This window comes from Montipora foliosa, chromosome 3 (assembly GCF_036669935.1).
Source record: "Montipora foliosa isolate CH-2021 chromosome 3, ASM3666993v2, whole genome shotgun sequence".
Taxonomy (NCBI): domain Eukaryota; kingdom Metazoa; phylum Cnidaria; class Anthozoa; order Scleractinia; family Acroporidae; genus Montipora; species Montipora foliosa.
The window spans coordinates 14,740,226-14,766,321 of NC_090871.1; the positions used below are offsets into that span (position 1 = coordinate 14,740,226).

The 26,096-nt window shown below is 39.5% G+C and overlaps 4 protein-coding genes across 8 annotated transcripts in view; 2 read left to right on the forward strand and 2 right to left on the reverse strand.

Moving 5' to 3' along the window:
• Positions 1 to 4,184, forward strand: part of LOC137994515 (uncharacterized) — a 7,463-nt gene extending 3,279 nt beyond the window's left edge. For both annotated transcript variants that reach the window (XM_068840100.1, XM_068840099.1), the window contains exon 4: positions 1,399 to 4,184. In XM_068840100.1, the coding sequence (XP_068696201.1) occupies positions 1,399 to 2,066 (668 nt within the window). In that variant the 3' untranslated portion in view covers positions 2,067 to 4,184. The remainder of the gene's footprint in view (positions 1 to 1,398) is intronic.
• A 1,126-nt stretch (positions 4,185 to 5,310) lies between these two features.
• Positions 5,311 to 19,942, reverse strand: LOC137996864 (protein SON-like). 4 transcript variants are annotated; one of them, XR_011122391.1, is made up of 6 exons: positions 18,115 to 19,942; positions 14,564 to 14,758; positions 14,053 to 14,277; positions 12,656 to 12,866; positions 10,079 to 10,231; positions 6,264 to 6,400 (listed from the first exon to the last, which is right to left on the reverse strand). XR_011122391.1 is itself a non-coding variant. In XM_068842485.1 (5 exons), the coding sequence occupies exons 1-5, from the start codon at positions 19,891 to 19,893 to the stop codon at positions 6,150 to 6,152; spliced, it is 2,661 nt and encodes an 886-aa protein (XP_068698586.1). In that variant the 5' UTR covers positions 19,894 to 19,942; the 3' UTR covers positions 5,311 to 6,149. The 4 variants fall into 4 exon arrangements, 1 of the variants encoding a protein (XP_068698586.1); XR_011122389.1 differs by having other exon boundaries at positions 10,079 to 10,234; XR_011122390.1 differs by having other exon boundaries at positions 6,268 to 6,400; positions 10,083 to 10,234.
• Positions 19,943 to 20,036: 94 nt separating this feature from the next.
• Positions 20,037 to 23,630, forward strand: LOC137996866 (protein jagunal homolog 1-A-like). The gene is made up of 2 exons (XM_068842487.1): positions 20,037 to 20,299; positions 21,865 to 23,630. The coding sequence occupies exons 1-2, from the start codon at positions 20,118 to 20,120 to the stop codon at positions 22,214 to 22,216; spliced, it is 534 nt and encodes a 177-aa protein (XP_068698588.1). The 5' UTR covers positions 20,037 to 20,117; the 3' UTR covers positions 22,217 to 23,630.
• On the reverse strand, positions 23,492 to 25,300 carry LOC137996865 (interleukin-1 receptor-associated kinase 1-binding protein 1 homolog). Its single transcript, XM_068842486.1, has 3 exons — positions 25,020 to 25,300; positions 24,347 to 24,618; positions 23,492 to 23,907 (listed from the first exon to the last, which is right to left on the reverse strand). Exons 1-3 carry the CDS (start codon positions 25,230 to 25,232, stop codon positions 23,628 to 23,630), a joined length of 765 nt encoding a protein of 254 aa, XP_068698587.1. The 5' UTR covers positions 25,233 to 25,300; the 3' UTR covers positions 23,492 to 23,627.
• Positions 25,301 to 26,096: the final 796 nt, after the last annotated feature.

The window sequence follows — 26,096 nt, forward strand, 5'->3', positions numbered from 1 at the left end:
GAAACCAGCCGTCTTTGCCAACGTTCAACTTGCTTTTAATTCCAGAATTTGGGCGCGTATTTTGCGAGTAGCTTCTTCTTTTCTAATTCTCTCAAGGGCCACTTTTTGTCAGTTTTTAGATGCAAGAAGTAGGTGTTGCACTTCGATGACACATAAAACATGTGTGAAAAGATAATTTTCTTACGAAAAGCGAAATTTTCTTACCTTACGTCCTTAAAACTGAATGAAAGCCTTGGTGTTGTGTCGACGACGTGAAAACACTGAAAATGCCGTCGTGAACGTGACGCGACCTTGGCCGGAGGACGTCAACATGTGAACCGGAAGTCGGGTCCAGACTATTCCGCGCGCCGTCGCGTCCTCTTTTGACGTCGCGTTGTGTATCTACTTAATAAAATAACTGGATGGGTGACCTTCTGAAAATACTCCGTGTCACACTCCTTATTCTCGGTTTTCACATGACGTCAGCACCGCCATGTTGGAGCCCCTAAACAAAGAAACGGCGGCCATGTTGGAGCCCCGACCAAATCCTCTGGGAATTTAACTCTATTATTATGCAAACGTTTTCTTTTGTTTTCGTTGAAAAACATGGTTGTTGATCACGTGAAAGAAAACCAACAATAGGGAGTCAGACTGGTGCGGTAGTGGTCATCCGTGCTTCCCACCTCTGCGATCGTACATTGACTGATTCTCAGTCGATCTCAATCTGACTCTCGACTCGAGGGTTTTCCTCCTTCATCAAAATCGACTAGCTCACGGCTGATTACGATTTCGAGAAAAAAAATGACTGGTTGACTCACGCAGTTTTGTCTGCTTCATTGATAAATTTTGCTCAGGTTTGAACGTAATTGCGGACCACGAACTCCAAAACTTACTCTCAAAGTAAACAGCCTTTGGATAAAAGTCAAAGCTCAAAATTTTGCCAGTCAGGTGTTAAACAAACACTCTTTCAAAATCTGGTGAAGGAAAAAAGTGATTTTTTGATCATAGTTGCACTTAATCTATGACCTGCGGTTTGATTAATTGTTTCCCCGAAATCCATGTTTTGCTCAAGAGTTGAAATGCAGTTTATCAAAAGCGCCACCTTCGTCATCTCCCGATGCTGATGCTATAATCATTAGTTATTCCATACGGCTATTACCAATAGACACACACGTTTTGTTTTAAAGGATATCTGATCGGTTACAAGCTTTTTAGCTTTGATTGGACGTCCTTGCTCTTCTGTTTCTTTCTTTTGTTTCCTTTTTATTTGTGTATTCTTGGTATAGCGGGAAAAAAATAATTGAATAGACATATAAAATAAACCAACAGTCACGGCTATTTCCCGACGACGCGACTAAAATTATGCGCTTTGTTTATTTATTTTGATTTAATATATTTTTATGCGCTTTACGTATATAGGAACCACTCAATCATCTGCAGTCTCCTCGTGCCAGGCCTTACGATCTTCACCTGTTGCGTCCGGTATTTATTGGATTGATCCTGACGGTGGTTCCCAAGACAATGCGTTCAAGGCTTACTGTGACATGGAAACGGATGGTGGAGGCTGGACTCTAGTGTGGAGTTATAAGTTCACGGAGTACGATCGTTTCACGATTGCATCGAACGCAATCAACCCAAGACCTAACTGGTCAATAACCTCGGCAGTTAATGTTCCCAACTCTACAACACCGCCGCTCAGCGAAAGAGACTACAACGCTTTAAACTTTTCTTACTGGAAACAACTTGGCAAGGAGGTCCTGATCAAGAGCAACATTAACAACTGGTTGGTGTGTCATCCGGGAACTGGAAGTTTGGTTGATTGGCAGGATGGGAATGTCAGCTGTCAGATCATTAAACAAGTGACAGACACATGCAGAGGAACACAAGCGCCCTCTCAATTTACCCGATCGCAAGGCTATGGACCCATCTTCCACACCACCGGCACTGGTCCTTTCTCAACCACCTATTACTACTTTGATGGCAACACAGAGAATCACTGGCCCACACATGACCCTTGCGGAAGAAACAGTCCTCATCAAATCAAAAATGTAAATGATCCGCATGGTAATATTTATGTTCGAAAATAACATTTTGTTTTTTCTCGATTACTAACCAATTTCAAGTTACTAAAATTAGACTTGAAACAATAAACAGGATTTCGAGGCTCTCGGAAATAAGAGATTTGCATTAGTAACTTCCGGGGATCTCAAGATGTCTTTCTTGACGACTGAATTTGCACATATATACGAAATTGGGGTATAATTAATGAGTCGAATTTTCCGAATTCCTTGGCTGAAACCTAGTAAATAAGAAAAATAGTATATCAATTTCATTGTTACTTTTTCGGCACATCATTCCTTCCAGCAAAATTTCAAATATGGCAATGAAACCTTCTCGACAACTATTGTACACACTCTACATTTCCTATGTTCGGAAAAGCTGTTCTTTTTAGCATGTTCTCAAAATAAGAACAGAGATAGATAAGGACGATAAACCGTAAGCCCCGTCTCACGCCCCTTCGATGTTTATAAATCTGTGGGACGCAAAAGAACCCACACGCTATTCCCAAAGAGTAGGGCATGGAGCTCCCGATGTGTGGTGTGTTCATTGTGTTGTGTATCATGTTTGGTAGGGTAAATGCTCGGATATACTAGCTACACCAAGCTACCCTAAACTGAATCTGAAGGTAAATAACGATATGATGACAATGATGAAAGTAATAAGGTTTTTAGTCTAAATTGTCTTCTTTTTGAAGATACAGATAGTCTTGTTGCACCCAAAATGCACCCGGAAAGTACAGGGTAAACGAAAAACAGCAAAAGGAGGAGGGGAAAGTCGTCTTCGCTTGCGCTTCCAATTTCGAGTGTAACTACATCTCATCATTCAGGTGCTATTCTTTTTTTAACTTATTGTTTGGTCAGTGACCTAGCCCATGAATGGCTGTGAGATTGCCGGTGATTTTGTATTGGCCGAAGCGAAAAATACCATAATACTATTTGTTTGTCCACCCAAAGTTTGACTAAGCATTGTTTCCTGTTTCTCTTGGGACTTACAATGTTCCCAAGAGAAAGCAAAAACAATGCATATTCACTTGAAATTTGGGTGGACAAACAAAGAGTATAATGGTATTTTCCGCTGCGGCCAATAGGACATTTGCACGACCACGCCATTTGACTACAAGTACCAGAATCCTTCAGGTTTCGCTTTTCTCATGTTAATCAGAGCTGTTATTTTTACCCCACTGGGAATACAAAATTTAAATATGAAAAGAAAAACAAACTGAATTGTGGTAGTTGTTGTCAAATGACGCCATCGTGAAAACTGCCTATTGATACAGACCTCACTGCTTTATCATGTAAATCGTGTTGTTGTAATTCTAACTAGCGTACATTAGCATTAGAAAAGCACAAAGGTTTGCACGTATTAAAGCATGCAAGCAAGGGTCACTGGCAGCCTAAATTCCATTCTTAGGCCAGGTAACCTACAACGCTACAACTGTAAAAAGGTCTATTGAAAGTTTAAAAACCTAAAAAGCAGGGTGAAGCACGCTATCACCAACACGGTGCTAGTTAGCCTGTGTCACCTTGCTTTTTGTTGTCTATTGAAAGAACGACGTGCGTGAAACTAGCTCCTTTTTTAATGAATGATTATGCGACGAATAGGAAATTTCCGATCTTCACTTTGTGCGCTTGAAATTTCCACCTTAGCTTAGTTAATTCAAAACCTCTGTAGCGGAAGGAGATAATTACAAGTCAGTCACCACTAACAACCGACACCGAGGTGAATAGTTGTTTTAGTATATACTAAAACAGTGAGATAATATAGCACAAAAAGATGATTTTTAACTCATTTATTCCTGCAAAGATTACAACAATTTCGGCAGCAAATTCCGCGCTAATTGCTCGAAGGTGAATAGCAAAGGATACCCGGAGTTTGAGTAGCCAATCAGAGCGTGCGTTCAACGCTATCCACTGTTTAAGTATATACTAACAAGAATTAGTGTATATTAAAACAGTGGATAGCGTTGAACTCGCGCGCTGATTGGCTCTACAAACTCCGGATATCCTATGCTATTTACCTCCGAGCAACTCAGGAAAAAATGGCGTCCCGAGTAGCATCCGTGACAAGTGAAGAAAACATCCATATTAATTTTTTGTGGTGTATATTATCTCACTGTTTTAGTATATACTAAAATAACTATTCACCTCAGTGTCGGTGGCTAGCGTTGGATGTTTACCTTGCCGCTTCTAGGCTCGGTAAAAATCCACCGCTAGCCACCGACACTGAGGTGAATAGTTGTTAATTAGTATATGCGACGGCTTTGAGCCGTAAAATTTGCATTCAGCTGTAAATTGCAAAGAAAGAAACGAATTCCTCAATAAAAATACCTTCAAAGTGAGAGTGTGTGTGTTCATTTCGTACTGTACAGTATGCATGTTGAGGCCCGGGCAAAGACCGTTTGGAACCGGAACCGGAACCGGAACCGGAACTGGAACCGAAACCGGAATAAGGAATGTCCATAATTTTCATCTAAAAAAATTGTAAGACACACTTTAAACTGCAAAACTGATTTCTACACCATTTTTACGCATTTGGAGTAATAACTCGGCTCCTTAATCAAAGCTATCCGCTCCAAAAAAATGCTCTCTCCGTTTGATTTTATTGAACCGTTTGCCCTCCCTTCCAACCGTGTTGAAAGATGTTGAATCGAACCTGGAAGTTGAATCGATGCTGAATGAGTTTTTACACTTTTCGTCAACAACCATTCAACATTTCTCTTATTATCGCGAATGTTGAATGAATTTGGAAATAACAATTACTCGCAATATTTTTGTTTGCCTCTCTTTAAGGATAATAGCTTGACTACTCGATGTCCAATTACAACTAACTAGGAATATAATTAATACGTAAAAGGACTAGATGCTTTTCCAATTTTTCAATAATCGGATTCAAAAAATTCCTCGGGCTGCCAAATTGGACTCGGCCTACGGCCTCGTCCAATTTTGGCTGTCCTCAGAATTTTTCTCATCCAATTAGTTCCAAATTGGACAGCATGTAGACCTCTTACATACACTAATCATAGGCGAACGAAAATACAGTAACTGGTCACCAAAAATAACTTGAAAGCAAAACGACATTGTATTTGCTTTGCTGGCTTGTTGCGGCTCTCCGAAAATGTTGCCTAGTGTTTTACCAAAACCTTTGCGCTTTACTTTTGTGTAAGGACAAAAAGATATGAGCACGTCTTAATTTATGATGTTCGATCAAAAAATGGGCTGAGGATGAATATAAACACCTGTCAGTGATGGAGCACCCACACAATAGTATGTTTAGGAAATTTAATACAAATTGCTTTCAACACAAACAGAATATAACTGTGACAATCGGTTAAAGTAAGGGGGATTTGGATGGTTGGATGAGCGATTTGTCGATAGACGGAAATGCAACACTTAAAATTCCTAATTAACAACAATTAACAACAGGTCAGTGACAAAGACTTTTTCACGAAAGACGTTGAATTATGACCTTTGTTACACGGAATCGATGAAGGCTCGGAATACGCGGAAAAAAATCCGAATGCTCCTTGCAGGAGTAGAAACTTTAACCTTCCGATGACTAGTTCGGAAGCCCTACAACTGAATATAGGAGACTTAAAAACATGAAGATAGGAAAGACATAAGGAAGTTTGCGTAACTTTATAATATTCCTCCCACGGTAATTAACTCTGGTCAAAACAAAATACCGGTAGCGTGAATCCGTGAATCTGCCGTCCACGCGTGTATTGGTGTAATGGAAGTAAATTTGATTGGCCGATGAAGGACATGTCAATCAATCAAAAAAAGTGGGCGGAAGGAATTTCGAAGAGGAATTTGGTCAGGCTGTATTTTTCGTTTCGCCAACTCCACATTACAGACCACGCGAAACTAAAATAGAGCCTGATCGCAGGTTACGAAATTCCTAATTTGTTCTCTCCCCCAGAGCCAGCTCTCTCAGTAAAGCGCCGAGACTGGCCATGAGGAACGACATTCGTACGCATTACTTCGACTTCGCAAGTTAAGGCACGTGAGAAACTAGAACTGAGAAATCATAACCGAATCAGAACCCAAATATCATGCCTTGAATTCGACACATACTTAATCCCACGCACTAAAAGTGACCAACAGTATGATTTACAAAGCAGAAATGTCGGCATTTTCAGGTATAAGCCCCAGACCTTTTAGAGCAAAGATGGCTGCCTCGGCTTTGGCTTGCTTCTTGTTGCCGCAAACAACAGCAGGTTGATACTCAGTGTCGTTGACTAAGACTTTAAAAAGGAACTGCTTATGGTGAGCGGGGCCATGATCAAAGATCAACGAGTAGTCAGGAAGCTGCCACTTTCGCTTGCTGCAGTATTCTGCCAATGCAGACACTGGGTGCTTTCCTACAAAACAAATTAAAGAACATCAATTAGAAAACTTTTAAGGATGACGCAAAAGGAAGATTTCAACTACTCAGGTTTTGACCCGCTAATTTCGCACCACATTCAATGGACGATAAGTAACCATAGTTGAGATTTACTCATGCATTGCACGAAGATATATTCTTTAGAGACGAAGACACCAATTTGTATTTCGTAACTAAAGTTTTCAAATTTCTTTGGTCGAGCATTTCGCAACTCTCTCGTTAATTTTCACGTTCCGACAATCATCAGGTCAAATGTTTGTGTAACAGCCAGGAGAAGATACATTCTTAAATCAAAGAAGTTTTGATTTCATGTGACTCGTTTTCAGACCTTTACTTGTGGGATTCAGTCAAAGGGAGGTTACCCGGCTCTACTCTCCTAATCAAATCAGGCTACCGTAGATTCAGTTGGAAATACTGGCTTACACACTTCCCATGTTTTTTAGTTTCAAAAGTCCTTGGGAGCCTCCATTTTATAATTTTTGACGCAACATGGAAGCCTCTACTTTGCGAAAGACAATTTAGTGTCACTTGACAGAGGCAACCGTGACACGTCATCAAATACAAAATGGCGGCGCTCTAGAAAGTTCTAGACCAAAATACTGTTTGATAAGATCTTTTCCGCTCAAATTAGTTTTTTCTCCTCACAGAAAAAATTATCATTTATGACGGAGCATTTCTCACAATTAGGCACTCTTTATTTTCAAGAGTGGAGGTTCCCTTTAAACACATTCTCCCCTATGCTCAGACATCTTTGTGCGACAGCTGGAATTTCAACGTTGTGCGCATGCTTACCATAACTGCCTATGGAAGACGTAATGTCGGGTAGAAAGGAAAGAAAATATCCACCAATACGATAAGGGAAAAAAAACCCACGAAGCTAGCCTCATGCACATACGCCTTGTATCAGTGAGTATCAGTATCAAAGAAAAACAAAACCATAAACCATAAAATAAGGCGCTTACAAGATCATAGGGGTTTTTTTTTAGCAAAGCAAAAAACTTTGATTAATACTACATCCTTCTTTAAATCTAAGAGCCTAATATCTGCGCAATTTTTAGGACGTTGACAACAAGCTTACAGTGTTATCGCAAAGACAAACGGAAGGTTTTCCAAACGCATGATGCCAACTCGGCTTCTGAAAGAAAACCCTTGCCAGAAATTTTAGCAGGAATTTCTGATCTTTCTGTGAACCTCACATGCAAATTAGCAGTCACAAGAACGCCAGCCGACGACGTGTCCGGGAACACAGCTGCGTAAAATAACCAACTCTAAAGTGATCTTGCATCAGACGAACACTGGGCTCTTGCTTGGGCAAGAACACGAAGGCGGAGTTGCTGGAAGCTCGGTTAGCGCTGACAATAAACCATTTTAGAGTTCTGGGCCCGATTGTTCAAAAGCCGATTAAATCTAATCCCAGATTTAAAATTAACCAGGGAGTTTATTTCTCTGCTCCCAAATGCTGTTTAACGCTGATATTCGGCAAGACTTTACATTAGAGGAAGTCAATCTTGAAAAACAAAATTAAGCAAAAGGAACTTTCACCAAAAAGTGGAAAACAAGAAACAAAAGTTTACGCTAATCCAGGATTAAGTTAATCGGCTTTCGAACAACCGGGCCCTGGGCTGTTACCAGGTCTTTGAATAAAAGCGCGGCTGGAATTGACCTTGCTTTTATACGAACCTTCCAGTTATTGTTATGTAAATAGAAACTCGTTAGCATTAAAACAACATGATTTACATAAGAAAAGTAATGAGGTTTGTTACAAAGGCCTAGTAACTGAGCATACATGTAGAACTGTAGAATGGTCTGTTGGTGAAGTAATATCAAAGCCTATAGGTTGTCATGTTTAGAGTCAACCAAGCTTCGAACAATTTGTCCTGGTCATTTTAGCGAAGACGATATTCATTGTTTGGCGCTACAAAAAAAATAATAAACAAACAATGACTGTGAGAAACTCTTTTCGAACTCGTAAAGGGTAACAAGTGAATTAATTCATTATTCATCAAAGAAACCACCTTTTGCAAAAAATTAATGGCACGGCAAAGTTCTAACAAAGTAATATTGACGGTTCCTCTGTCAGTTCTTTGTATTGGTGAATATTTAACTTTCATTCTGGCAATCTTGAATCTGGATCTTTCACACTTTATTCCCAAGATGTAGGATTCAGAACTACTGAACCATGTTGTTTGCAGCAGGCTAGGGAGGGCGCTTAACCAGGTAAATACAATCGTAACTATAAAGAGAGCATTGATCTTAATTCATGCAACGTGGCCCTGATCAAAAACTGATATTTCTGTCCAATACAATTCTGTCCTTTTCCTCGCTTAACAGGCACGACTTACATGTAAAAACAACTTCAACATGACACGTGACGGTGATTGTAATGGATTTATACACCGCGCATATCACATACAGTCTCATAGCAGTTTACAATTCTCTGAGAGATACAGTGTAGACCACAGACACCGGTGTCACCCCCCCCCCCCCCCCCCCCCCCTCAACTCTTCACAAACAGTGTGTGGGTTCTTTAACGTCCCACAGTGTCGATTATCAGGGAAGACTGTGAGAAAGGGCCTACGGTATATAGAACTTGAAAGCTAACCACTTGCAGATGAAATTACAAAGGCAGCACTTTCTCCTCTGTAAGTTAATTTTAAGTCCCTGAGTGTTGGGCTGATTGGGGTTTTGAACCTGCGAAACTTTTGCCGAGTGCTGGGACATGAAGATGAAGATGGAAATGAAGATGTGACCTCATGGGGAGGTTTCTAATAAAACTGTTTGTTGGTGCTGTGTGGGTTGGGTGGGAAGTATTAGAACTGGGAATCACCTGAGTTCATGTAATAGATTGATCACACGAAAGAGTTTTAGATACCATAAAGATCTTCCTAACCTCTTTGGATCAGTGCCCAGCTCAATTGCGTTTAGGGTTTGGGGTAGGTTGTTTCTGAAGTATATTATATGTAATGAACAGATCTATTTTTCGATGAACATTGACTCCGGGAAACCCAGATAAAATCCGAGTGCCTCCTTTGCAGGAGTCGAACCCTACGACCTTCCAATTACTATTTCGGATGCTCTACGACTTAAGGGCGATTTCCTTTTGTCAGAACTGGCCGGCCAGACCCAATAATTTGCAAAGAAAGTGCAACAATTTGAAGGAACACTTGAATGATGATCCCTCGCATTCTTCTGGAGGAGTATACCATCCTCGAAGTGTGTTAATTTGAAGGCGTTGTAGAGTTAGTCCTTCCAAATGCCCAGTCTGGCAGGTCAGTTCTGTCAAATGGAAAGCGCCCTAAGTTATATGAGACACGCGGAAGCATGGCCATTAATCAATAATATTATTATCATCGGTGTCCACACTTTGGCCAATCCCAAGAGCCATTGCATAAGCTCCATCCTGACACAAGAGAAAGCTTAAATATCAAGCATTAGCCATTGTCCCAGCAAATTTAGAATATTTTTTTCTTAGGATGAAAGGATGACCCTGAAAAATCATTTCAATCTCTTTGCCGAGGTCAGTTTATGTTTACCTCATAAACCCAAGGAGATATTGTAATGAACTCATAGTAAGTCAGGGTACATGTAGTTCTGAATCCACTTGGGAATAAAGAGTGAAAAAATCCAGACACTAGACACAGCCATTTATATTTACCTGCCTGCATCAATAAACAAGTCTTGCGATGGCAACCGTTTGACGGAACAATCTCCTTGCAGTGCTAAAATTCTCAGCAACATTGGATCAAGAGGCATTGCAAATTGAATTGCTTGTGTTCAGGCGTCACTATGAAAGGACTTGTGTCCTTCACTGCTAAGGGAAAAATTTATTCGTTTTTAACCATCAGTGTAGAATGGCACAGACAGCTGGGCCATTTTACTCTGATGGGTTGCTATTGTGTTAAGAGTGACTTGCATTAGAAAAAGGTTTAAGAACAAAAAGTCTAGAGGAATGAATGATGTACGTACAGTATAACAAAAATCCAGCTTTAAAGAAGTACACATTACTGTATATCAAAGGCAAGCTGGGAACTTCAGCAGACAGTCGATTGGCAGCTGCAAGTGAAACTCAGTGCTCACTTCATACAGTATATTGATTTTTAATTAACATTATGAAACAAAGGGCTTTGCTGCTACTTTAGTTGTTGTAAATTCACACAACTGCAAGCGAAAAATGAAACAGCCAAGCAATTCAGATTCCAATGCCTCTTGTGCACAGACTCCTAATTATGCATCACATTAAAATCAGAATACCAAGAAGTACATAACTTAAAGGGAATGTACAGAGATCAGTTTCTTTTTTTTTCATACATGCTGTGATTTCAACAACTTCCAGCCTAGTTATTTTAAGCAGTATACCGGTACTCTGCATGAAATAAGTGTATTTACATGTATTATTCAAATTTCATACACTGCATGAATTCCGATTTTCTGATTGGCTGATTTGTACCACGGGATACTGGGTTGTGACGAAACAACTTCCTTGACATCATTATAGTGGTGTAATAGCTGTGGTGTAAATTCAGCACACCACTGTCATTACACCATGGCCTTGGTTGACTCAAAGTTTGATGATTTGTCAGATGCAGAAATTGATTCTCTTATGATGATGCAATTCCTAAAAACACCAAGAAAGCAACTGCCTGGGGAATATCTGTTTGGAAAGGGAAGGTTGAGAATTTTAATTTTTTTCATTCAAGCTAGTTGAGGTGTTTTTGCCTGGTTTCAATGCCGTGTTTCTTCCTGCAGTGTATTCAATTTGAATAACAAATGTTAACGCACTCATTGCTCATGATTTATCCGGGTTTACCTGCACTCGTTCACTAACAATGAACTCGAAAATTTCAATACCACAAATGGCAAAGCCTTGTGGGGTATCCATTGAAATTTCCCATTCAGTGTTAGTAAACTTGTGCAGGTAAATCCTGACAATTCACTCACTCACTGAGTGCATTAACCTGCAAATGCATGTATTTGAAGTGTGCATGTAGGTTATAGCCAAAAGAGAGAAGTGATCCTTGCACTTATCTGGGCAAGTGAAGCAATGAATTATTTCATTATTCATTCAAAATATTTCCTTGTTTCTGATTGGTTAAAACCACATGCATAATTCACCATAACCAGCTGCTGTTCACCAATTTTTTTGTTGAGCAGAAAAATGGCTGCGAGTAGGTTTAGAAGTTTGAGCGAGGAAAATATTTTGAATGAATACTAAAGCAATTATTGAATTCGGCTTTCGTAGAATATGAAGAATTCTGCAGATCTCGGAGGATGTTATCCACCTTGGCCTTCGGCCTTGGTGGATAACACCCTCCTCGACCTGCAGAATTCTTCATATCCTACTCAGCCTCATTCAATAATTGCTAAATCTCTTATAGACACCCAAAAACTTCAAGTGGCTTCAATAAGGTATAACTGTTATAATAACATTATTATAATACATTGATTTCAGTCAACAAGTCATTTCACAGGGACAGCGGTACAATGAATTATTGAACTGTTCCCACCTGAGCTGCTTCATAGCTCAGTTGGAAGAGCACTGCACCAGCATCACAGAGATCATGGATTGAGATCCCTTTAACCCACTGACTCCCAGAGGTTCCCCATTGACGAGTAAAATCGTCCGGCGTTAGACAGAGTAAAATACTAAGTCTGGCCGGCTTCGGCTGGTTTGGACGTCAAAGGGTTAATTAATGGAGACATAGTTTTTCATTGAGTGATTAAAGCCCCCTATATTTTACAGGTTAAATTGCCTACATTTGTAAATTGTACAGATAAGTGCACTTCTCACTTTTGAGTAAATACTATGCCTTAATACTTATAGGCTAAAATATATGGTGGACAATTATTTTGTGTTTTTTCATCTTTCCCCCTGTTGGCCAAAAGCAATGTGCAGCACAACAATAATAACATTGTTCTTAAAAAGGTACTACACAATGATGAATTTGTAAAACTGGGCATCAACAATTGATGAAAAGGAGCAAAAACATCTGAGAAAGTTGTCAAGAACCCACCATGTTACAGCCAGTACTAGCGGTAGTTTTAAGACTATCCATGAAATATAATTTAATGCAAACAAAAATTCATACCAACCCCTTTGGTACGATTGTAAGTAAGAGGTGTGAGGTACATGTTAACTCTTGAAGCATTCAAATTATTAATTTTGTCACAACTTACTTGCTGTGAGCCGTACTAGCCAAAATAAAATAAAAACATTAATAAAACAAGTATGTACCTTGTAGGTCCAACACTGCAGGTGCACCCTTCTTGGTAGCTTTTTCTTTTCCTGCACTCAGCCCTTTCCTGTCAATCTTGACAGTGAGAGTGATGGGTTCAGCGTGACCTTCCCCTCTCTTACCAATCACTTGGCCTGGTTTCCAACCCATCTTTTGCAGCAGCTTCATGCCAATTCCTCCACTAACTGGTGCAAGGTTCTGGAACATGTCCTACGATGGAAGAATGAAAAAGAAGCAATATTAGATACAGGGCTCGAAATTAACGCAAATATCCTGTCGTAAAAGGTGACAAGATATGAACATTTAGTCACAATTTCGACAATTTTAGTCGTAAAATCATTGCGCTGTTTTGTGTTGTCAGTGGTTTAGCAAAAAAAATATGAGCCTGCAAGCCTCATGTGAAAAGAAAACGATCGAAGGAATGGAGCTGTGCACGTAACATCACAGCTAAATTACGCTACAATTACGCTATCTTCAGATTGAAAGAAAATTCCCGGTGAGAAACAAAATGATTTTGTCATTTCTTTGTTATTTTAGCAAAAGTACATTAGCAGTTCGGCTAACCTATTTGTTTCGAAAGAGCGAAGGAAAAAACAAGTTGCAAAGGGACAGTATCCAGTTGCAAATGCGACTGTATTGGTCGCAATTTCGAGCCCTGAGATACTACTACATGTACGTGGACTGTGGATGGAAATAAAATTAATACTGGTCAACAATGTACATGTATGTAAGACTGCTTTCTTGAGCCCCCTGCTGTCCCTACATGTACCTTCCAGATCAATGCACAACCTTCTCCCAACCCTGTAATAGCTTTTAAACTGTCATCACATGATAATTATTCAGACAATTTTTAAGACATCTGTCTTGCTTTGATTTGGCCTTAAGTTACCATTAATTTTACAGCTGTACAGTACCCACCAGAGAATCACATACCTTTTGAAATTGCCCAAAATTATGCTTAATTAAGGAAGTCCACTCCAAAATTAAACCAGGTGTCACTCCAGGAATGGATCCAGTTGCTCCTCAAACCAAACTTTCATTTAAAAAACTCTACTATTGTTAATTATTGGAAGTTATTTAGTTTTCTCACTTTCTTCCTTGAAGATAGAGTGCAAAACTTTCAAGGAAATCGTTTTGTACCTCGTGTTCATGCGATATCAAAACTCAGCTTGAACATGTACCTATATAATGTATGTAGACCTTCCTTTGGTCAACAGCCTTGGCCCAATCTGGAGGTTGTAGCTTAGGCAGGAAGCAAACCCTACAGTTTTGTGATAAGACCTTGGTAGAATCTCCAATTTAACAAATCATAAACATCTTTCTTTCACAATAAATCCTAAACAAGAAACATCCTGTAGCTGCATTAGCAATTTGAAATAAAAGTACAAAAATGTACCTTCTTCGCCCATGCTTGAAAACCCCCTTGTAAATGTTCCTTTGGCAGAAGGTTCTTGACAAGCTCACCAGTAAACTGCCCTGGTTTGACATTGGATTGACACCAGTTCTGCATTTTCATTTGAATCTCCTGCAGTGTAAGTAGTGCCTCTATGTCATTTGGCTGAGCCTGAAGCTTTCTCTGGGCCTCCATTCTTTTTGCTACAAGCTCACTAATGTCAAACTTCTAAACAAGAAGTCAACAAGAGGAAGAAAGTCTCAATAATTAAAAATGGAGGTGAATAGTGGCAAACATTTACTCAGCCATAAAGCAGGAACAAGGTAAATTTCAACCCCTTTAATCGACTCTAAGGCGAATAATAAAATTATTGTGTTAGAATGGTGCAAGTGATTGTGAAAAGGAACAGTTTGTATCCTATGAACTCTATAAACAAACCAAATTATTGGGGTTTTTTAATGTTGATTCTCTTGAAATACATTTTAACTACTGTAACAATATCCCTTTCATTCACCTCAGTGGGAGGTGGAGCAAATACTTCCTGTTTTGGCTGTGTCTGAATTGTAGAACCCTGTACATCAGCCACAACTGTTGCTCCATCATCAACAGATTCTTTTTCCCGGTGCTTGCTTCCACAAGAGACTGGAAACTGGACTGGTAGGGGTTTGCTTGGATCAAATGTAGGAAGACTGGGTTTGTTCATACTGACCTGCAATTGGGTGTAATAATCATTTAATAGTACCAACATTGAATCAATATCATTAATAGATAAAAGTGCATAAACATTTAATCAACTGGTTCAGATCATTAAGGCAACATTCATAGACTGAATGCTTAAATGCTGGCCAAAAAAATATTCTTTTGTTTATGTGCTGATTAGACTCACTAGCCTTGTTTGCATGGACAAAATACAGGGATGGCACTAGGATTTTTCAATCTGGGTCCTGGGACCCGCATGTTCGGCCAAATTGGGGTCCCAAGCATTTTTTGGGGGTCCCAAAATCTTGGTGACCCTCTGCAAGAACAAAAATATGTTTTAAATTATGAGAAAAAGAGAGTAACCAACTTGGAATTAATATTGACACATATGCATAGGACTGGCCGACAAAGGCTTGTTCTAGAGCCGTTACATTCATTCCTGGACAAGAACTCTGTTAATGAAAGAGCACCCTTTCCAAGGGTTTACGCATCACTGGTTTCCTCCCTCAGGAGCAACGAACAGTGACGTCTTTTGCTATATATTTGCATTCAGTGACTTGCAGAGTAGATTCCTCTGAAGAAGACCGCAGAAGGCGGTCGAAAATTTAGTTTTAACCTTTTTAGATGTTTTAAAACCCATTTCTTAGAACTTCAATTATGATCACAGATCGCTCCAACAGTTTTACAAACAACAGAATATACTGACAAATCAAAGCAAGTTGTGTGAGTTATTTGAGTCAGTGCCTTGCGTCCTGGCACGCATTAAAATTTCGATGATGCATTTTTTGGATTTTATTTGCATAAAAATGCATGATTTCTGCGTTAACGCGATCCCTGAAATACAAAAGAAATGTTGCTTGAGAGCAAGGCTAACTAGTGAGTCTAAATAGCACATAAACAAAAGAATACAATTTCGGCCACCATTTATGCATTTGGCTTATTGGGCTTACAATTTGGATATACAGTACTGACATAAGAAATTGAAAAAATCTTCTGAAAATCGAATACAGGGGTCAGGATTAAGGAGGCTCGAACCAGTTTCAACGCATCCAAGTGATGCTCTTCTTAGAAGGATTGACACCACGACGTTGTATCATGTATTGATAATATTGTGGTACCAAATGAAACACAAATTATTGCTGAACAAGATGAAGTTGTTATTGTGACGTAATATGTCACCGTGGCAATGGGCAAGCCCTGTAAAAACACCCTTTATTTTGGATTTAGTTGCTCATATCTCCAAAAGGAACTCAGTGACCACAATTTTTAATTTCTGAAATGTAACCAGAAGAGCATGATAAAACTTTCTGTAAAGTTTTAAAAAATTCTGTCAGGTGGATTCAGAGCCACCTTAATTTCGCGATTTTTTTAAGGTAGCTCTGAATCATCTGGACAGAATTTTTTTAAACTTTGCTGAAAGTTTTATCATGGCCTTTTAATCACTTTTCAGCAATAAAAAAGGGGGTCACAGAGTTCGTTTTTGAAATATGAGCAACTAAATCCAAAATATAGGGTGTTTTTGCTTGGCTTTCCTGTTGCCAAGGTAACTTATTACATCACAATAATGATCACATCTTGTTTGGAAATAATCAGTGTTTCATATGGTACCATAACATTGCTGTTACGTGATACAGTGTTGTAGCGTTATTCGATCTAACCAGAGTTGAAACCCTTTCAAGCCTCCTTAATGCATTTAACTCTGTCTAACGCTAGATGATTTTACTCATCAATGGAAGGCAGAGTGGTCCAGTGGTTAGGGCATTGGGTTTGCCCACAGTTGACGCAATGAGATTCCATTCCCACTCTAACCTCTGGTTTGGATTTGTTTCTGGTTGTCCCGGATTCAACTCTATCACGCTTTGTAAATGGACAACTGGTTGCCTCCTGCCAGTTGGGGTTCTTAATCATGTTTCTGTTAAGTTCGAATTGTTTCTTTAAAATTATTAAAAGTGGAGTGCCTGTGAACTAGCTCAATAGCTAAGTGCACTTTCACTATAAACAAAAGCAATTACATTATAATTTTTACATTTGCAATGGGGGCGGTTCAGGATTCAATGGGTTAATAGACTTCAAAAAAGCACCACTTAAATAGTAGTTATCACCCAACAATGTACATGTGTACAGCATAGTGATTCAACTTTGTCATCAGGAGCATTTCAGGCATTTATTAATTTATTAATATCAAAAATAACAATAAATTGTAGCTTCCCCCAATCAACCCAGTCAAAATGTGCCGGCAGCCAGCTATTTGGCCGCCTACGACACAATATCTGCCGATTACTTCGAATTCACATTAATTTTGTCAGACTTGTATTCAGGATGAGGTTGGTTCGAGGTTTTGTTCATCATTGTAAACTATAAAGTACAAATTATACTAACAAAGCATTATCATGTCTATTACTATGTTGTCCCTCTAATCACTACGTTTTGACTGCATACTGCAAGCCTTGATCGTTTCTCAGGCTATAAGGTCTCTTAAAAACTTGCAGTTCAACTTTTAACTAAAAAATACACCACGTAAACCCGAGCCACACAAGCCGCACACAATCGCTTCTATAAGAACGTCTTGAACATTGCGTACTAATGGCGTGGGAAAGCGAGCCGAGCGGATGGTCAGCGGCCACGGTTGTTGCAGGTACAAACAAGATGGCGTCCAAACGATCTCGTCATGTTGGCAGAGGGACTCCGCAAATTTCCAAAATTTTTCGAACAGTATCAGGTGTTTAGCCCCAGAAACCCATAGCTTTGCATTGAAATAATATATTGCTCAAATGATTTGAAGATCTGAAGCCTTCGGTTTAATTGACTCTATAATATATTACGAGTCAACTTTCAGCAAGTGAGTTTCTCACTTTCACAGCTGAGAAGTACTTGCTTGAACAAAAGTTATCCTTTTTTCCAATAATGCTTCTGGCAGAATGTAACTTTAATTTGAAAATCGAAAGGCTTGTGTGACTCTTCATTACTGTTATCTTAATGCTATCTAGTAGGGGCTCAGTTTACCCTAAAATGCACCAGATGCAACCATTTGAAGCCAATAGTTTCAAAATTTCCTGGGAGAGCATGCCCCCGGACCTGCCTAGCATGCAAGGGGCTCCTGCCCTTGCAGCAGAGTCCGAAGGCCTCTCCTGCCTATTACTTTAGCCAGCTTGCCTACTACTCGAAAACATTTTGACTGGGCTTCCCAATGAACAAAAGACATAAACTGCAAAATCTACCAGTACAGTGTCTTTACAACAGTACATTTATTGCATTGGAACACTCTAAAGTATGATTAAGGCAGTGGTTAAAAAAACAGAAAAGAGTCCAAATGTAGTGGTGCAATTCAACTTTTCGTAAAGACCCGAGATACATGTATGTACTTACAGGAAATATAACTGGTGGTATAGTGATGTCTGGCTTTTCTTTCACCAAAAATGGATGATGAGCTACTGGATGAGATTCTCCTTCTACAGGTTTGTCACCTTCTTCACTTTTAACGATAGTGTTATCTCCTTCTCTCTCCTCCTGTAGTTTCTTGCAAAAAGCAGTCAGCTCTGCAATAGTTTTTCCTCCAGCTCTCTGAGCCACTTTCATCTGTTGTGATGAAAGATCAGCTGCAACTGGTTTGTCAGTATCACTAGATACCTTGTTTGCTGATGCTGTAGTAACACTAAGAACAGTAGGTTGGGAAGTTCTATTACCCTGTCCATTTTTCTCTTTCGATTTTGACTTGGACCGGGAACGACTTTTTGTCTTACTCCGTTTTCTCTCTCTAGAAGAGGACTTCCTTCTTCTCCCTCTCGAGTACGAGCGAGATCTTGACTTAGATCTTTGTCTTCTACCCCACGATATAGATCGAGAACGTGACCTTCTCCCCTTAGATCTTGAGCGAGACCTCCTACCACCTCTTGGTCTTCTCGTAATGCTTCTTTTTCTTGAACGTGACCTTTGAGACCGCGAATTCGACCTTTGTCTAAAGCGGTCACCACTTCTCTTCCAGCGATGAGGTGAAAACCTTCCAGAATTCCTAGAAACAGGAGACCTTCTTCTTGATCTAGAATATGATCTTTTCCATCTTGGTGATCTAGACCTTGACTTACTATCTGAATGAGAACGTGATCTGGATTTTGAAACATGTCTTTTGTGATTTCGTCCCCTGGAACATGACCTTGACTTAGATCTTTTCTTAGATGATTTAATTCTTGAATGTGACCTTGATCTCGATTTTCTACGATGAAATGATTCTTTAGAACTAGATCTTGACTTGTATTTTCTCTTCTTTCCTCGGCCTCTGGAGTGAGACCTTGACCGTCTCTTTCTTGTCCTTCTGGGTGACTTGTCATCTGGTGATGTTGTTCTACTTCGCGAGCGAGAAGTACTTTTCTTTCTCTTTGAGTTAGGTGCATTCTCCTCTGACCCAGATTTATCCTTGGAGCACGAACCACTTCTCTTCTCAGAATCAACTCTCTCTTTTGACAGAGATCTATTCTTTTCTCTATCTAAATCAATTCTGCTCTCACCAAACAATTTTCCACATGAGGCTTTATTTCTTCCATCACTCACAGTCACTAAACTAGCATCCACATTACTTTCCGTGTCTCTTGCAGCCTCCTGATTTTCAACCGTAGTAATTTTAAGGTCAACAACCTCCTGGAAATTGGAGTCATATGTTCCTTTTGCTTCTGTTTGGGACGCTGTCTTATCAACCTCCTGTCCTGTCTTTTCAATCCGTCTGTTTTCTTCATCATTGTTTTTCTCGTTTTTGACTTCCACATCATGAGTATTCTCCTTTTCTAAGATAAAATCATCGTGTTTACTTTCTTCTGGTGATTTGGAACTTGACTTCGGTGATTCAGAGCGTTTCTTAGATAGCTTGGAAGAGTTTTCTCTTTCACTTGACTGAGATCTCGGCCTCGACTCTGATGCTGACCTTGATCGTGACCTAGACTTGTGTTTTCGTCGTTTGTGCTTCTTTTTGTCCCGGGATTTTGATTTGGACGAATGTTTCTTGTGCTTGTGTTTCCTGGAGCGTTTCTCCTTCGACACTTCACCATTGTTTTTCTCTGAATTTGATATCGAATAAGCGTCTTCGGTCTTAAAACTCTCCTCCTTCATATAGACTGATTTTAAAACATTCGCAAGTTCATCGGAAACAAAACTCATTTTCACATGGTTCCGTTTTAGCAGCGGGAGCAAATGAAATGTCGGGCGACTGCCGGCATGGAGCATGATTCCTTGGTGTACGTCCGCTGACCACCAAATAGGACAACTTAAATCATCTTACACGAAGTATTTTACTCATTGTACTCCAGTAAATGTCTTTGTCGCTTAGCTTGTAGTGTTAGTACTTAGTTTCACAGGTTTAATTTATATTCCATAGCCTTACCATGGCCTCCAGGGATGGTCCCCGTGCAGCTGGAACAGATGGATCAGACTTTGCACACAGACAGCGTATAGCTTCACATTACAAAGACAGCGTGCAATGGAAGGCTAAATTAAAGGCCTGTCTTTCCTTCCATATATTTCTTATCTTGTGTGTCGGGGCTTGGATTGCTGCGGCCTTCAGTGGGTGAGTAAAAAAAAAACCCCACTCGCAGTCTTTGTAATTTCACTCCCCGATCCGTTAATTCCAATAATTGTAATCCCTAAATGCCAGTTACTACCGATGACGTCATTGTTCCCCTGAGGGGGAGGGGGAGGGTTTTTTCCCCTCGAACACATTCTCCGGAGAGGCCGATATTGGTAGATGTTTTGAATATTTGGTGGAAAAATACAAATCATGCATTTGTAAGTATTGTTTTCACTTTTTGTGCCTTCTATATTGAGCAATGAACCCATTTTAGTGTTTTAAAGGATTACAAGTTTGATGCTCGGTATCCCAGAATCTCTTCTTTAAATATCCTGTATCCAGTAATTTTTTCCCCCAATAGCGATGTTTCTCGTGACGTCATCTATTGTTATTAATATGCCAACCATAACCTAATTGGCTGTTGAAACAATGACTTCTTTTGATCCGTAGTTGGCAAATTTGAATATCAAAAGAAATGTGACGTCAATGTTTGTAAACAAGAAATATCACTATTACACCATATCCCTGTAACAATTTACCTAAATATCCCATATTGCGATAACCCATGATACAGCCTCTCAAATGTTTTGAGCTGATACCACAAAGGTTGAAGTGGTTGCTTTCCATCATGACTATAAAGATTAACTAGGTTAAAATAAGCAGGTGATGTAAAAGCAGCTCTCATAACCTAAAATGGTGTTGGCTCGCTGACCTAGCCAAAAACAAAAGACTAAACAATTAGATTGAAACAATCGCAATATTATTTTATTTTTTATTACTCAGACACTACACACTACACTACCTGAAAATAAAGAATACTCAGTTACCTGTACTTTGAATGAGAGCGAGGCTGGAGTTAACCCTCCTTAGTAAAAGCCTTGCCTTGTTTCTCATGTAAATGGGAACTCATTATCAGAACAGGATTACCTGGTATTTCCATGAGTTCGAAAAGCTGTAAGGTATTACTGAATCATACCAGGTCACCTCCACTGGCAAGATTACTGTACACACAAAGAATATTGCTTTCCATTTCCCGATACCTTTCTTTCTACTTTGAACTGGTGTATTTAGTCTATGTTTGCCCGTTTGCAATTATTTTGTTGAAAGATAATGTGCCTAGTGCAACAATGGCTTCATGGCAAATTCTGATACTTTCTTTGTTGTCAATCAGTAGTTAAAAACCTGATGGCACAACTTTTGTCTCAAAGTTTAGAGGCAGCAGCCAAGTAAAATACTTCCTTATCCTTGTGTGATCTCAGAAATATTGCCAAGCAATTAACTTGTCTTTCAAGTTTAACTTTTGTTGCAACAGAAGTTTGAGGGAAGTACGGTAGTCGGAGAAGTAACCCAGTGAAAGACCAAATTTAAGCCCTGACCACAATAAACCAGTTTTACTCATCTTACAGTATGTGATTCAGAACAGGGCTAGATTATAGCTATTATATACCTGGCTAGTTATAACTGAGTCAGTAGTTGATTATTTTTTAGGGCAGCTGGCTACAAAATTCTGCAGTGTCAATGATGCTTTATTGTTGACTTTTCTTCTTGACAATTATTTTGTACAGATTGGTTAAGACAAAGCCACAGCACTGGGAATTGGCCTGGTTATTGAGTCTCGTTCCTGCAGTTGTAGGACTTGCAAGCATTACAAAGAATAATGTAAAACAGATATATGTTTGTGCAGGTGGAATTTTGTTAGTGGGAGTTGGGCCTTTAGTATTTGGTGCCTGTTTGATGATACAACAGATTATTTTCAGTGCCAAGAGAGAAAAAGCCTCTCCAACAGAGGCCTGGCAAAGTGCTCCTATAAAAATGGCAGCTGTAGCTTTTCTTATCCAGTTTCACGGCATCAGCTTATACTACATGAACAAGTTGACTAGTGCATGGAATGCAAAGGGAGAAAAGAAGACTTCATAACCAGAACTATCGAAGGCTTTTTGCATGAGTTGTCTTGAACAGTGATGTAAAAGACACCCAGCAACATGTCTGTTTGTCACTGATGACAGGAAAGCAAACAATTATTGTTTTACTGTCCATCTTGGTTGATCAACAATGTTAACTCTTATTTTTTTGTCACCAAAGAAACCCTGCAACAAAGGTTTGATGCACAGGTGCGTGAAGGAAAGTAAAAAGTGTAAAAAAAAAAAACAGAAAATAGGACACTTTAAACAAAAAAGGAAGAAAATGAAATATCCCATAAGGCCCCAAACAAAAGGGATGACTCAGAGCTTCCAAGGTACATTGTTATTGAAGAGCATGGCTTGAAACAGCAATGGATGTTGGGACAAAAATGCTGGCAAGCAAAGCAAGCTAGGTGAAAATTAATGCAACTCAGAACTGTTAGGCAATTTAACCCATTGACTCCTGACTGACTCCTCGACGGAAACCATTATCACTGAGTTAAAGTGGTACTACGACAAGAAAAACATTTTTTTTTTCTTTGGATTTAAAAACTATGTTAACTAAACACTACATTTGTAATTGATCCAAGTTTTAAGTTCTGATTTTAAGAAGACACCTGTTTATTTCAACTGGAATTTTCTTATTTATTGGACTGCCATTAAGTTTAAAATCTTGAGAGAGCTGGGTCGAGGAGAAAATGACGTCAAAGACTCACTAGTTTAAGAATGCAATGCGTGTGTATGTGGCTGAATTAATATGCAGCACGGGAGTTTCGGACTTTCAGACTTTTAAACCGTGTTTTGCATATATAATAAATTGCGTTTACACACTGAAATTTTAAGCTAGTGAGTAAATGACGTCATTTTCTCTAGATCCAACCCTCTGAGGTCTAATCGGTTAGTTTTGAATGTGAGTAATGGCGGACCGTGAAATCCAAAACTTACACTCAAAATAAACAGCCTTTGGATAAAACTCAAAGCTCAAAATTTTGCCATTTAGGTGTTAAGCAAACACGCTTTCCAAATCTGAAGAAAAAAAAGGAAATGATTTTTTGATCATAGTACCACTTTAACTGTCAAAGTGTTTTATTATTGCGCTGATTGTGGCTAGCAACCACATTATTGGTTCCTTCTGCGGGTACCAGAGCAGAGATTATTTAAAACAAAAGAACACACAAAACAACTCCAAACACATGTAAAGACTAATCCTAAGTGACCAAAAATACAGTGCTTTCTGGTACCTGCAGAAAGACCAACATTATTTTGCTTTGACAATAGTACATGAATCAACAATATTTGCGTATTAGCTTTATTATGCCTGCATGTAAAAATAACTCCACTACAAGATTTTTCAACATAGCATCCTCTATGGATCTGAGCTATACCAAGCAACGTATTTGCTAGAAAATAAAATCAATCGCATTTGTCTACTTCCTTTTACGTGTCTTTGCTTTTTCCCGTATCTCAAATACAATAAAGATCTTGACATTGACTGTCACAGTTGTTAGGGTAACCCTTTGCTGAAAAGTCATTTGTTCTTCAGGTGTCCTTTCACCATGTACACTCTCAGTATTTGTTGACCCCACAAACTCATCAAACTGTTCTTCACGAATAAAAAGTGGTGGACCTAAAGACTGATTAAACATTTGGACAACTTCAAGAGCTTTGTTCCTTGCATTTCGAACAGCACAAACACATGCTTGTCGCCTGGAAAAACAAAAAATCTTTGAGTCAGGGATTTACCAAACTGTTGCAAAGGCTCCTGGCCCTCTTGGAAAATTACATTTTCCATTGGTTCAAAGGCTTGCTAGAACATGTGGATACACTTTGAGGGAAAAATACTAGTCTCCAGACACTATACACTGGTAGATACGGTACTTAAACCAAAAAGTTCAAAAAGGGGGTCGCACACATCTATTCAATGACTTCAAGATTTCACAGGGTCCAGAGTATACTTTCAGGATTTGGAAGCACCTTGTGGTTGGTCAACCTGTAACATTCAAGCTTGTTTGAACAGACATTTGTTGAATGTTTTACACAAAGGAAACTAAACAATAAACAATGTAAACCTACCCACTGTGCTAGGCCACATGAAACCTCCCCTGCATAAAAATAGTACTGGAAATTAAATACTTATCTAACTTACCTCTGTGAATCAAGCCTTCCCGGTGAGTGATAAAGTTCCGGGCTTGATACTTTAACAGTGTCATCCAGTTTTTCCACCAAGATATTGCACACCTGTTCACACTTTGAGAAGTCGCCAAACTCAACAACTACTTCAACCTCCAGCCTGTATAACTTTTCTACTTTTTCCAAAGATTTATGCATTTTATATTCCTTGATATGATAGGACTTCAGTGTTTGCAGCACGTAATCTACTCGTCGATTCACACTGGTTTTAACCTCCTCAACAGATTCCTAAGTATCATGTGGGGAAATGGAAACATGTCAAAAATCCTTCAACAACTCAGCAAACTAATTATCATATATTTTTGGTCCGTATAGCCCCACATGCGTAATTTCAAATGAACCCTTTCAAATCGTGTCTGATCTGGAAAATAACCACACAGGAAGGAAGCTACCCACAATGGCAATAAGGTTAGGCTTTTTGATTGAGAGTTTTCCATATCTATCTTCTTAAGCTTCCCATACAAATCCTTTTAATTTATCTCTGTCGGCCATGCACACACTGAGCTTATTAATTGGGGAGCCTGTGGTAAGAAAAGCCAATTTGTTCTGGCGAAAGTCGTACTATACCACATCCGTTTCGATTCAATCCTCTCTTGTACCGCTAATCATCAACGAGTAAAACTACTTACTTTAGCGTTAGTGCAGACGATCGACACCCTCGCCTTGTCCGGAGGAAGACTAACTTCTCCGCTTTCCGTTATCTGAATCTCTCGTCTGTTACCTGGCGATCCTTCGTGTTTACATCCATTGTTTGCGTCATTACCACCTTCATTTTCTCGCAAAGAGGAAAACTGAGCGAACACGTGTGCGGGACTATGTTTTTTAGATTCCAGCCGACTCATTCTGTGATAAACAGCTCTTGATCACTTCTTGCCGTCAGCTTAGCAGTGCGGTCGCGTCGTCCTTTATATTTATCTAGAACCCAGTACCCCGGATTGGCATCCCGAGGGATAACTGTAAAGAAGTGGGGAGGGGTGGGTTTGTATCTGGCCCCAGTTGCTAGTATTCACCGAAATGGAGGTGACTAGTTAACAATCAGACCCGTAGCCCTTGCTGGGCTATTGCCCCTTGGCCCTTGAGGGCGAAGGGTCTAATTGTTTTAGTATCACCCAACTAGTCGGACAGAAAAGGCAATAAAGTTAGCAAATGCAAGTTGAAGAAATATTTATATGGGAATAAAACGAAAGAAAGCGTCACGCTTTTCGCTATTCAAGCGTAGCCAATCAAATTGCGGGATTTGCATTAGTCCACTAGTTGGGTGATACTAATAGTGGACATTTACCGAGCCGCGAATTAATTATTATATGCTAAAACAGTGAGATAATACAGCACAAAAAGATGATTTTAAATCATTTATTCGTGCAAATTTCGCGCGAATTGCTCGGAGTTGAATGGCAAAGGATATCTGGCGTTTTGAGTGGCCAATCAGCGTGCCCGTTCAACGCTATCTAGTATATACTAAATGTGGATAACGCTCTCAGTCTCCACCAGATAGTACAATTGGTTTCGCTTTGACTTATCCACTGGATAGTGATTTATCCGGCGAATAACGCTATTTATCGTTTGAACAACTGGGGCCTACTGGGTAACAACAATATTTGGTCAAAAACAGCAAAGAAACAACGTTGGTGACATTGTTTGTCATATCCTGCGAACACATAACCGGTTTTCAATGATTTTCATGATCGACGCGAAACGCCTTCTCA

Coding starts and splice junctions, on each gene's coding strand:
- LOC137996864 (XM_068842485.1), bottom strand. CDS start 19,893: ATGAGTTTTGTTTCCGATGAACTTGCGAATGTTTTAAAATCAGTCTAT. Junction 14,278..14,563: donor TTGCTCCACCTCCCACTGAG/GTGAATGAAAGG, acceptor CTTCTTGTTTAG/AAGTTTGACATTAGTGAGCT. Junction 12,867..14,052: donor TTCAAGCATGGGCGAAGAAG/GTACATTTTTGT, acceptor CTTCCATCGTAG/GACATGTTCCAGAACCTTGC.
- LOC137996866 (XM_068842487.1), top strand. CDS start 20,118: ATGGCCTCCAGGGATGGTCCCCGTGCAGCTGGAACAGATGGATCAGAC. Junction 20,300..21,864: donor ATTGCTGCGGCCTTCAGTGG/GTGAGTAAAAAA, acceptor TATTTTGTACAG/ATTGGTTAAGACAAAGCCAC.
- LOC137996865 (XM_068842486.1), bottom strand. CDS start 25,232: ATGAGTCGGCTGGAATCTAAAAAACATAGTCCCGCACACGTGTTCGCT. Junction 24,619..25,019: donor TCGTCTGCACTAACGCTAAA/GTAAGTAGTTTT, acceptor CATGATACTTAG/GAATCTGTTGAGGAGGTTAA. Junction 23,908..24,346: donor GGAAGGCTTGATTCACAGAG/GTAAGTTAGATA, acceptor TTGTTTTTCCAG/GCGACAAGCATGTGTTTGTG.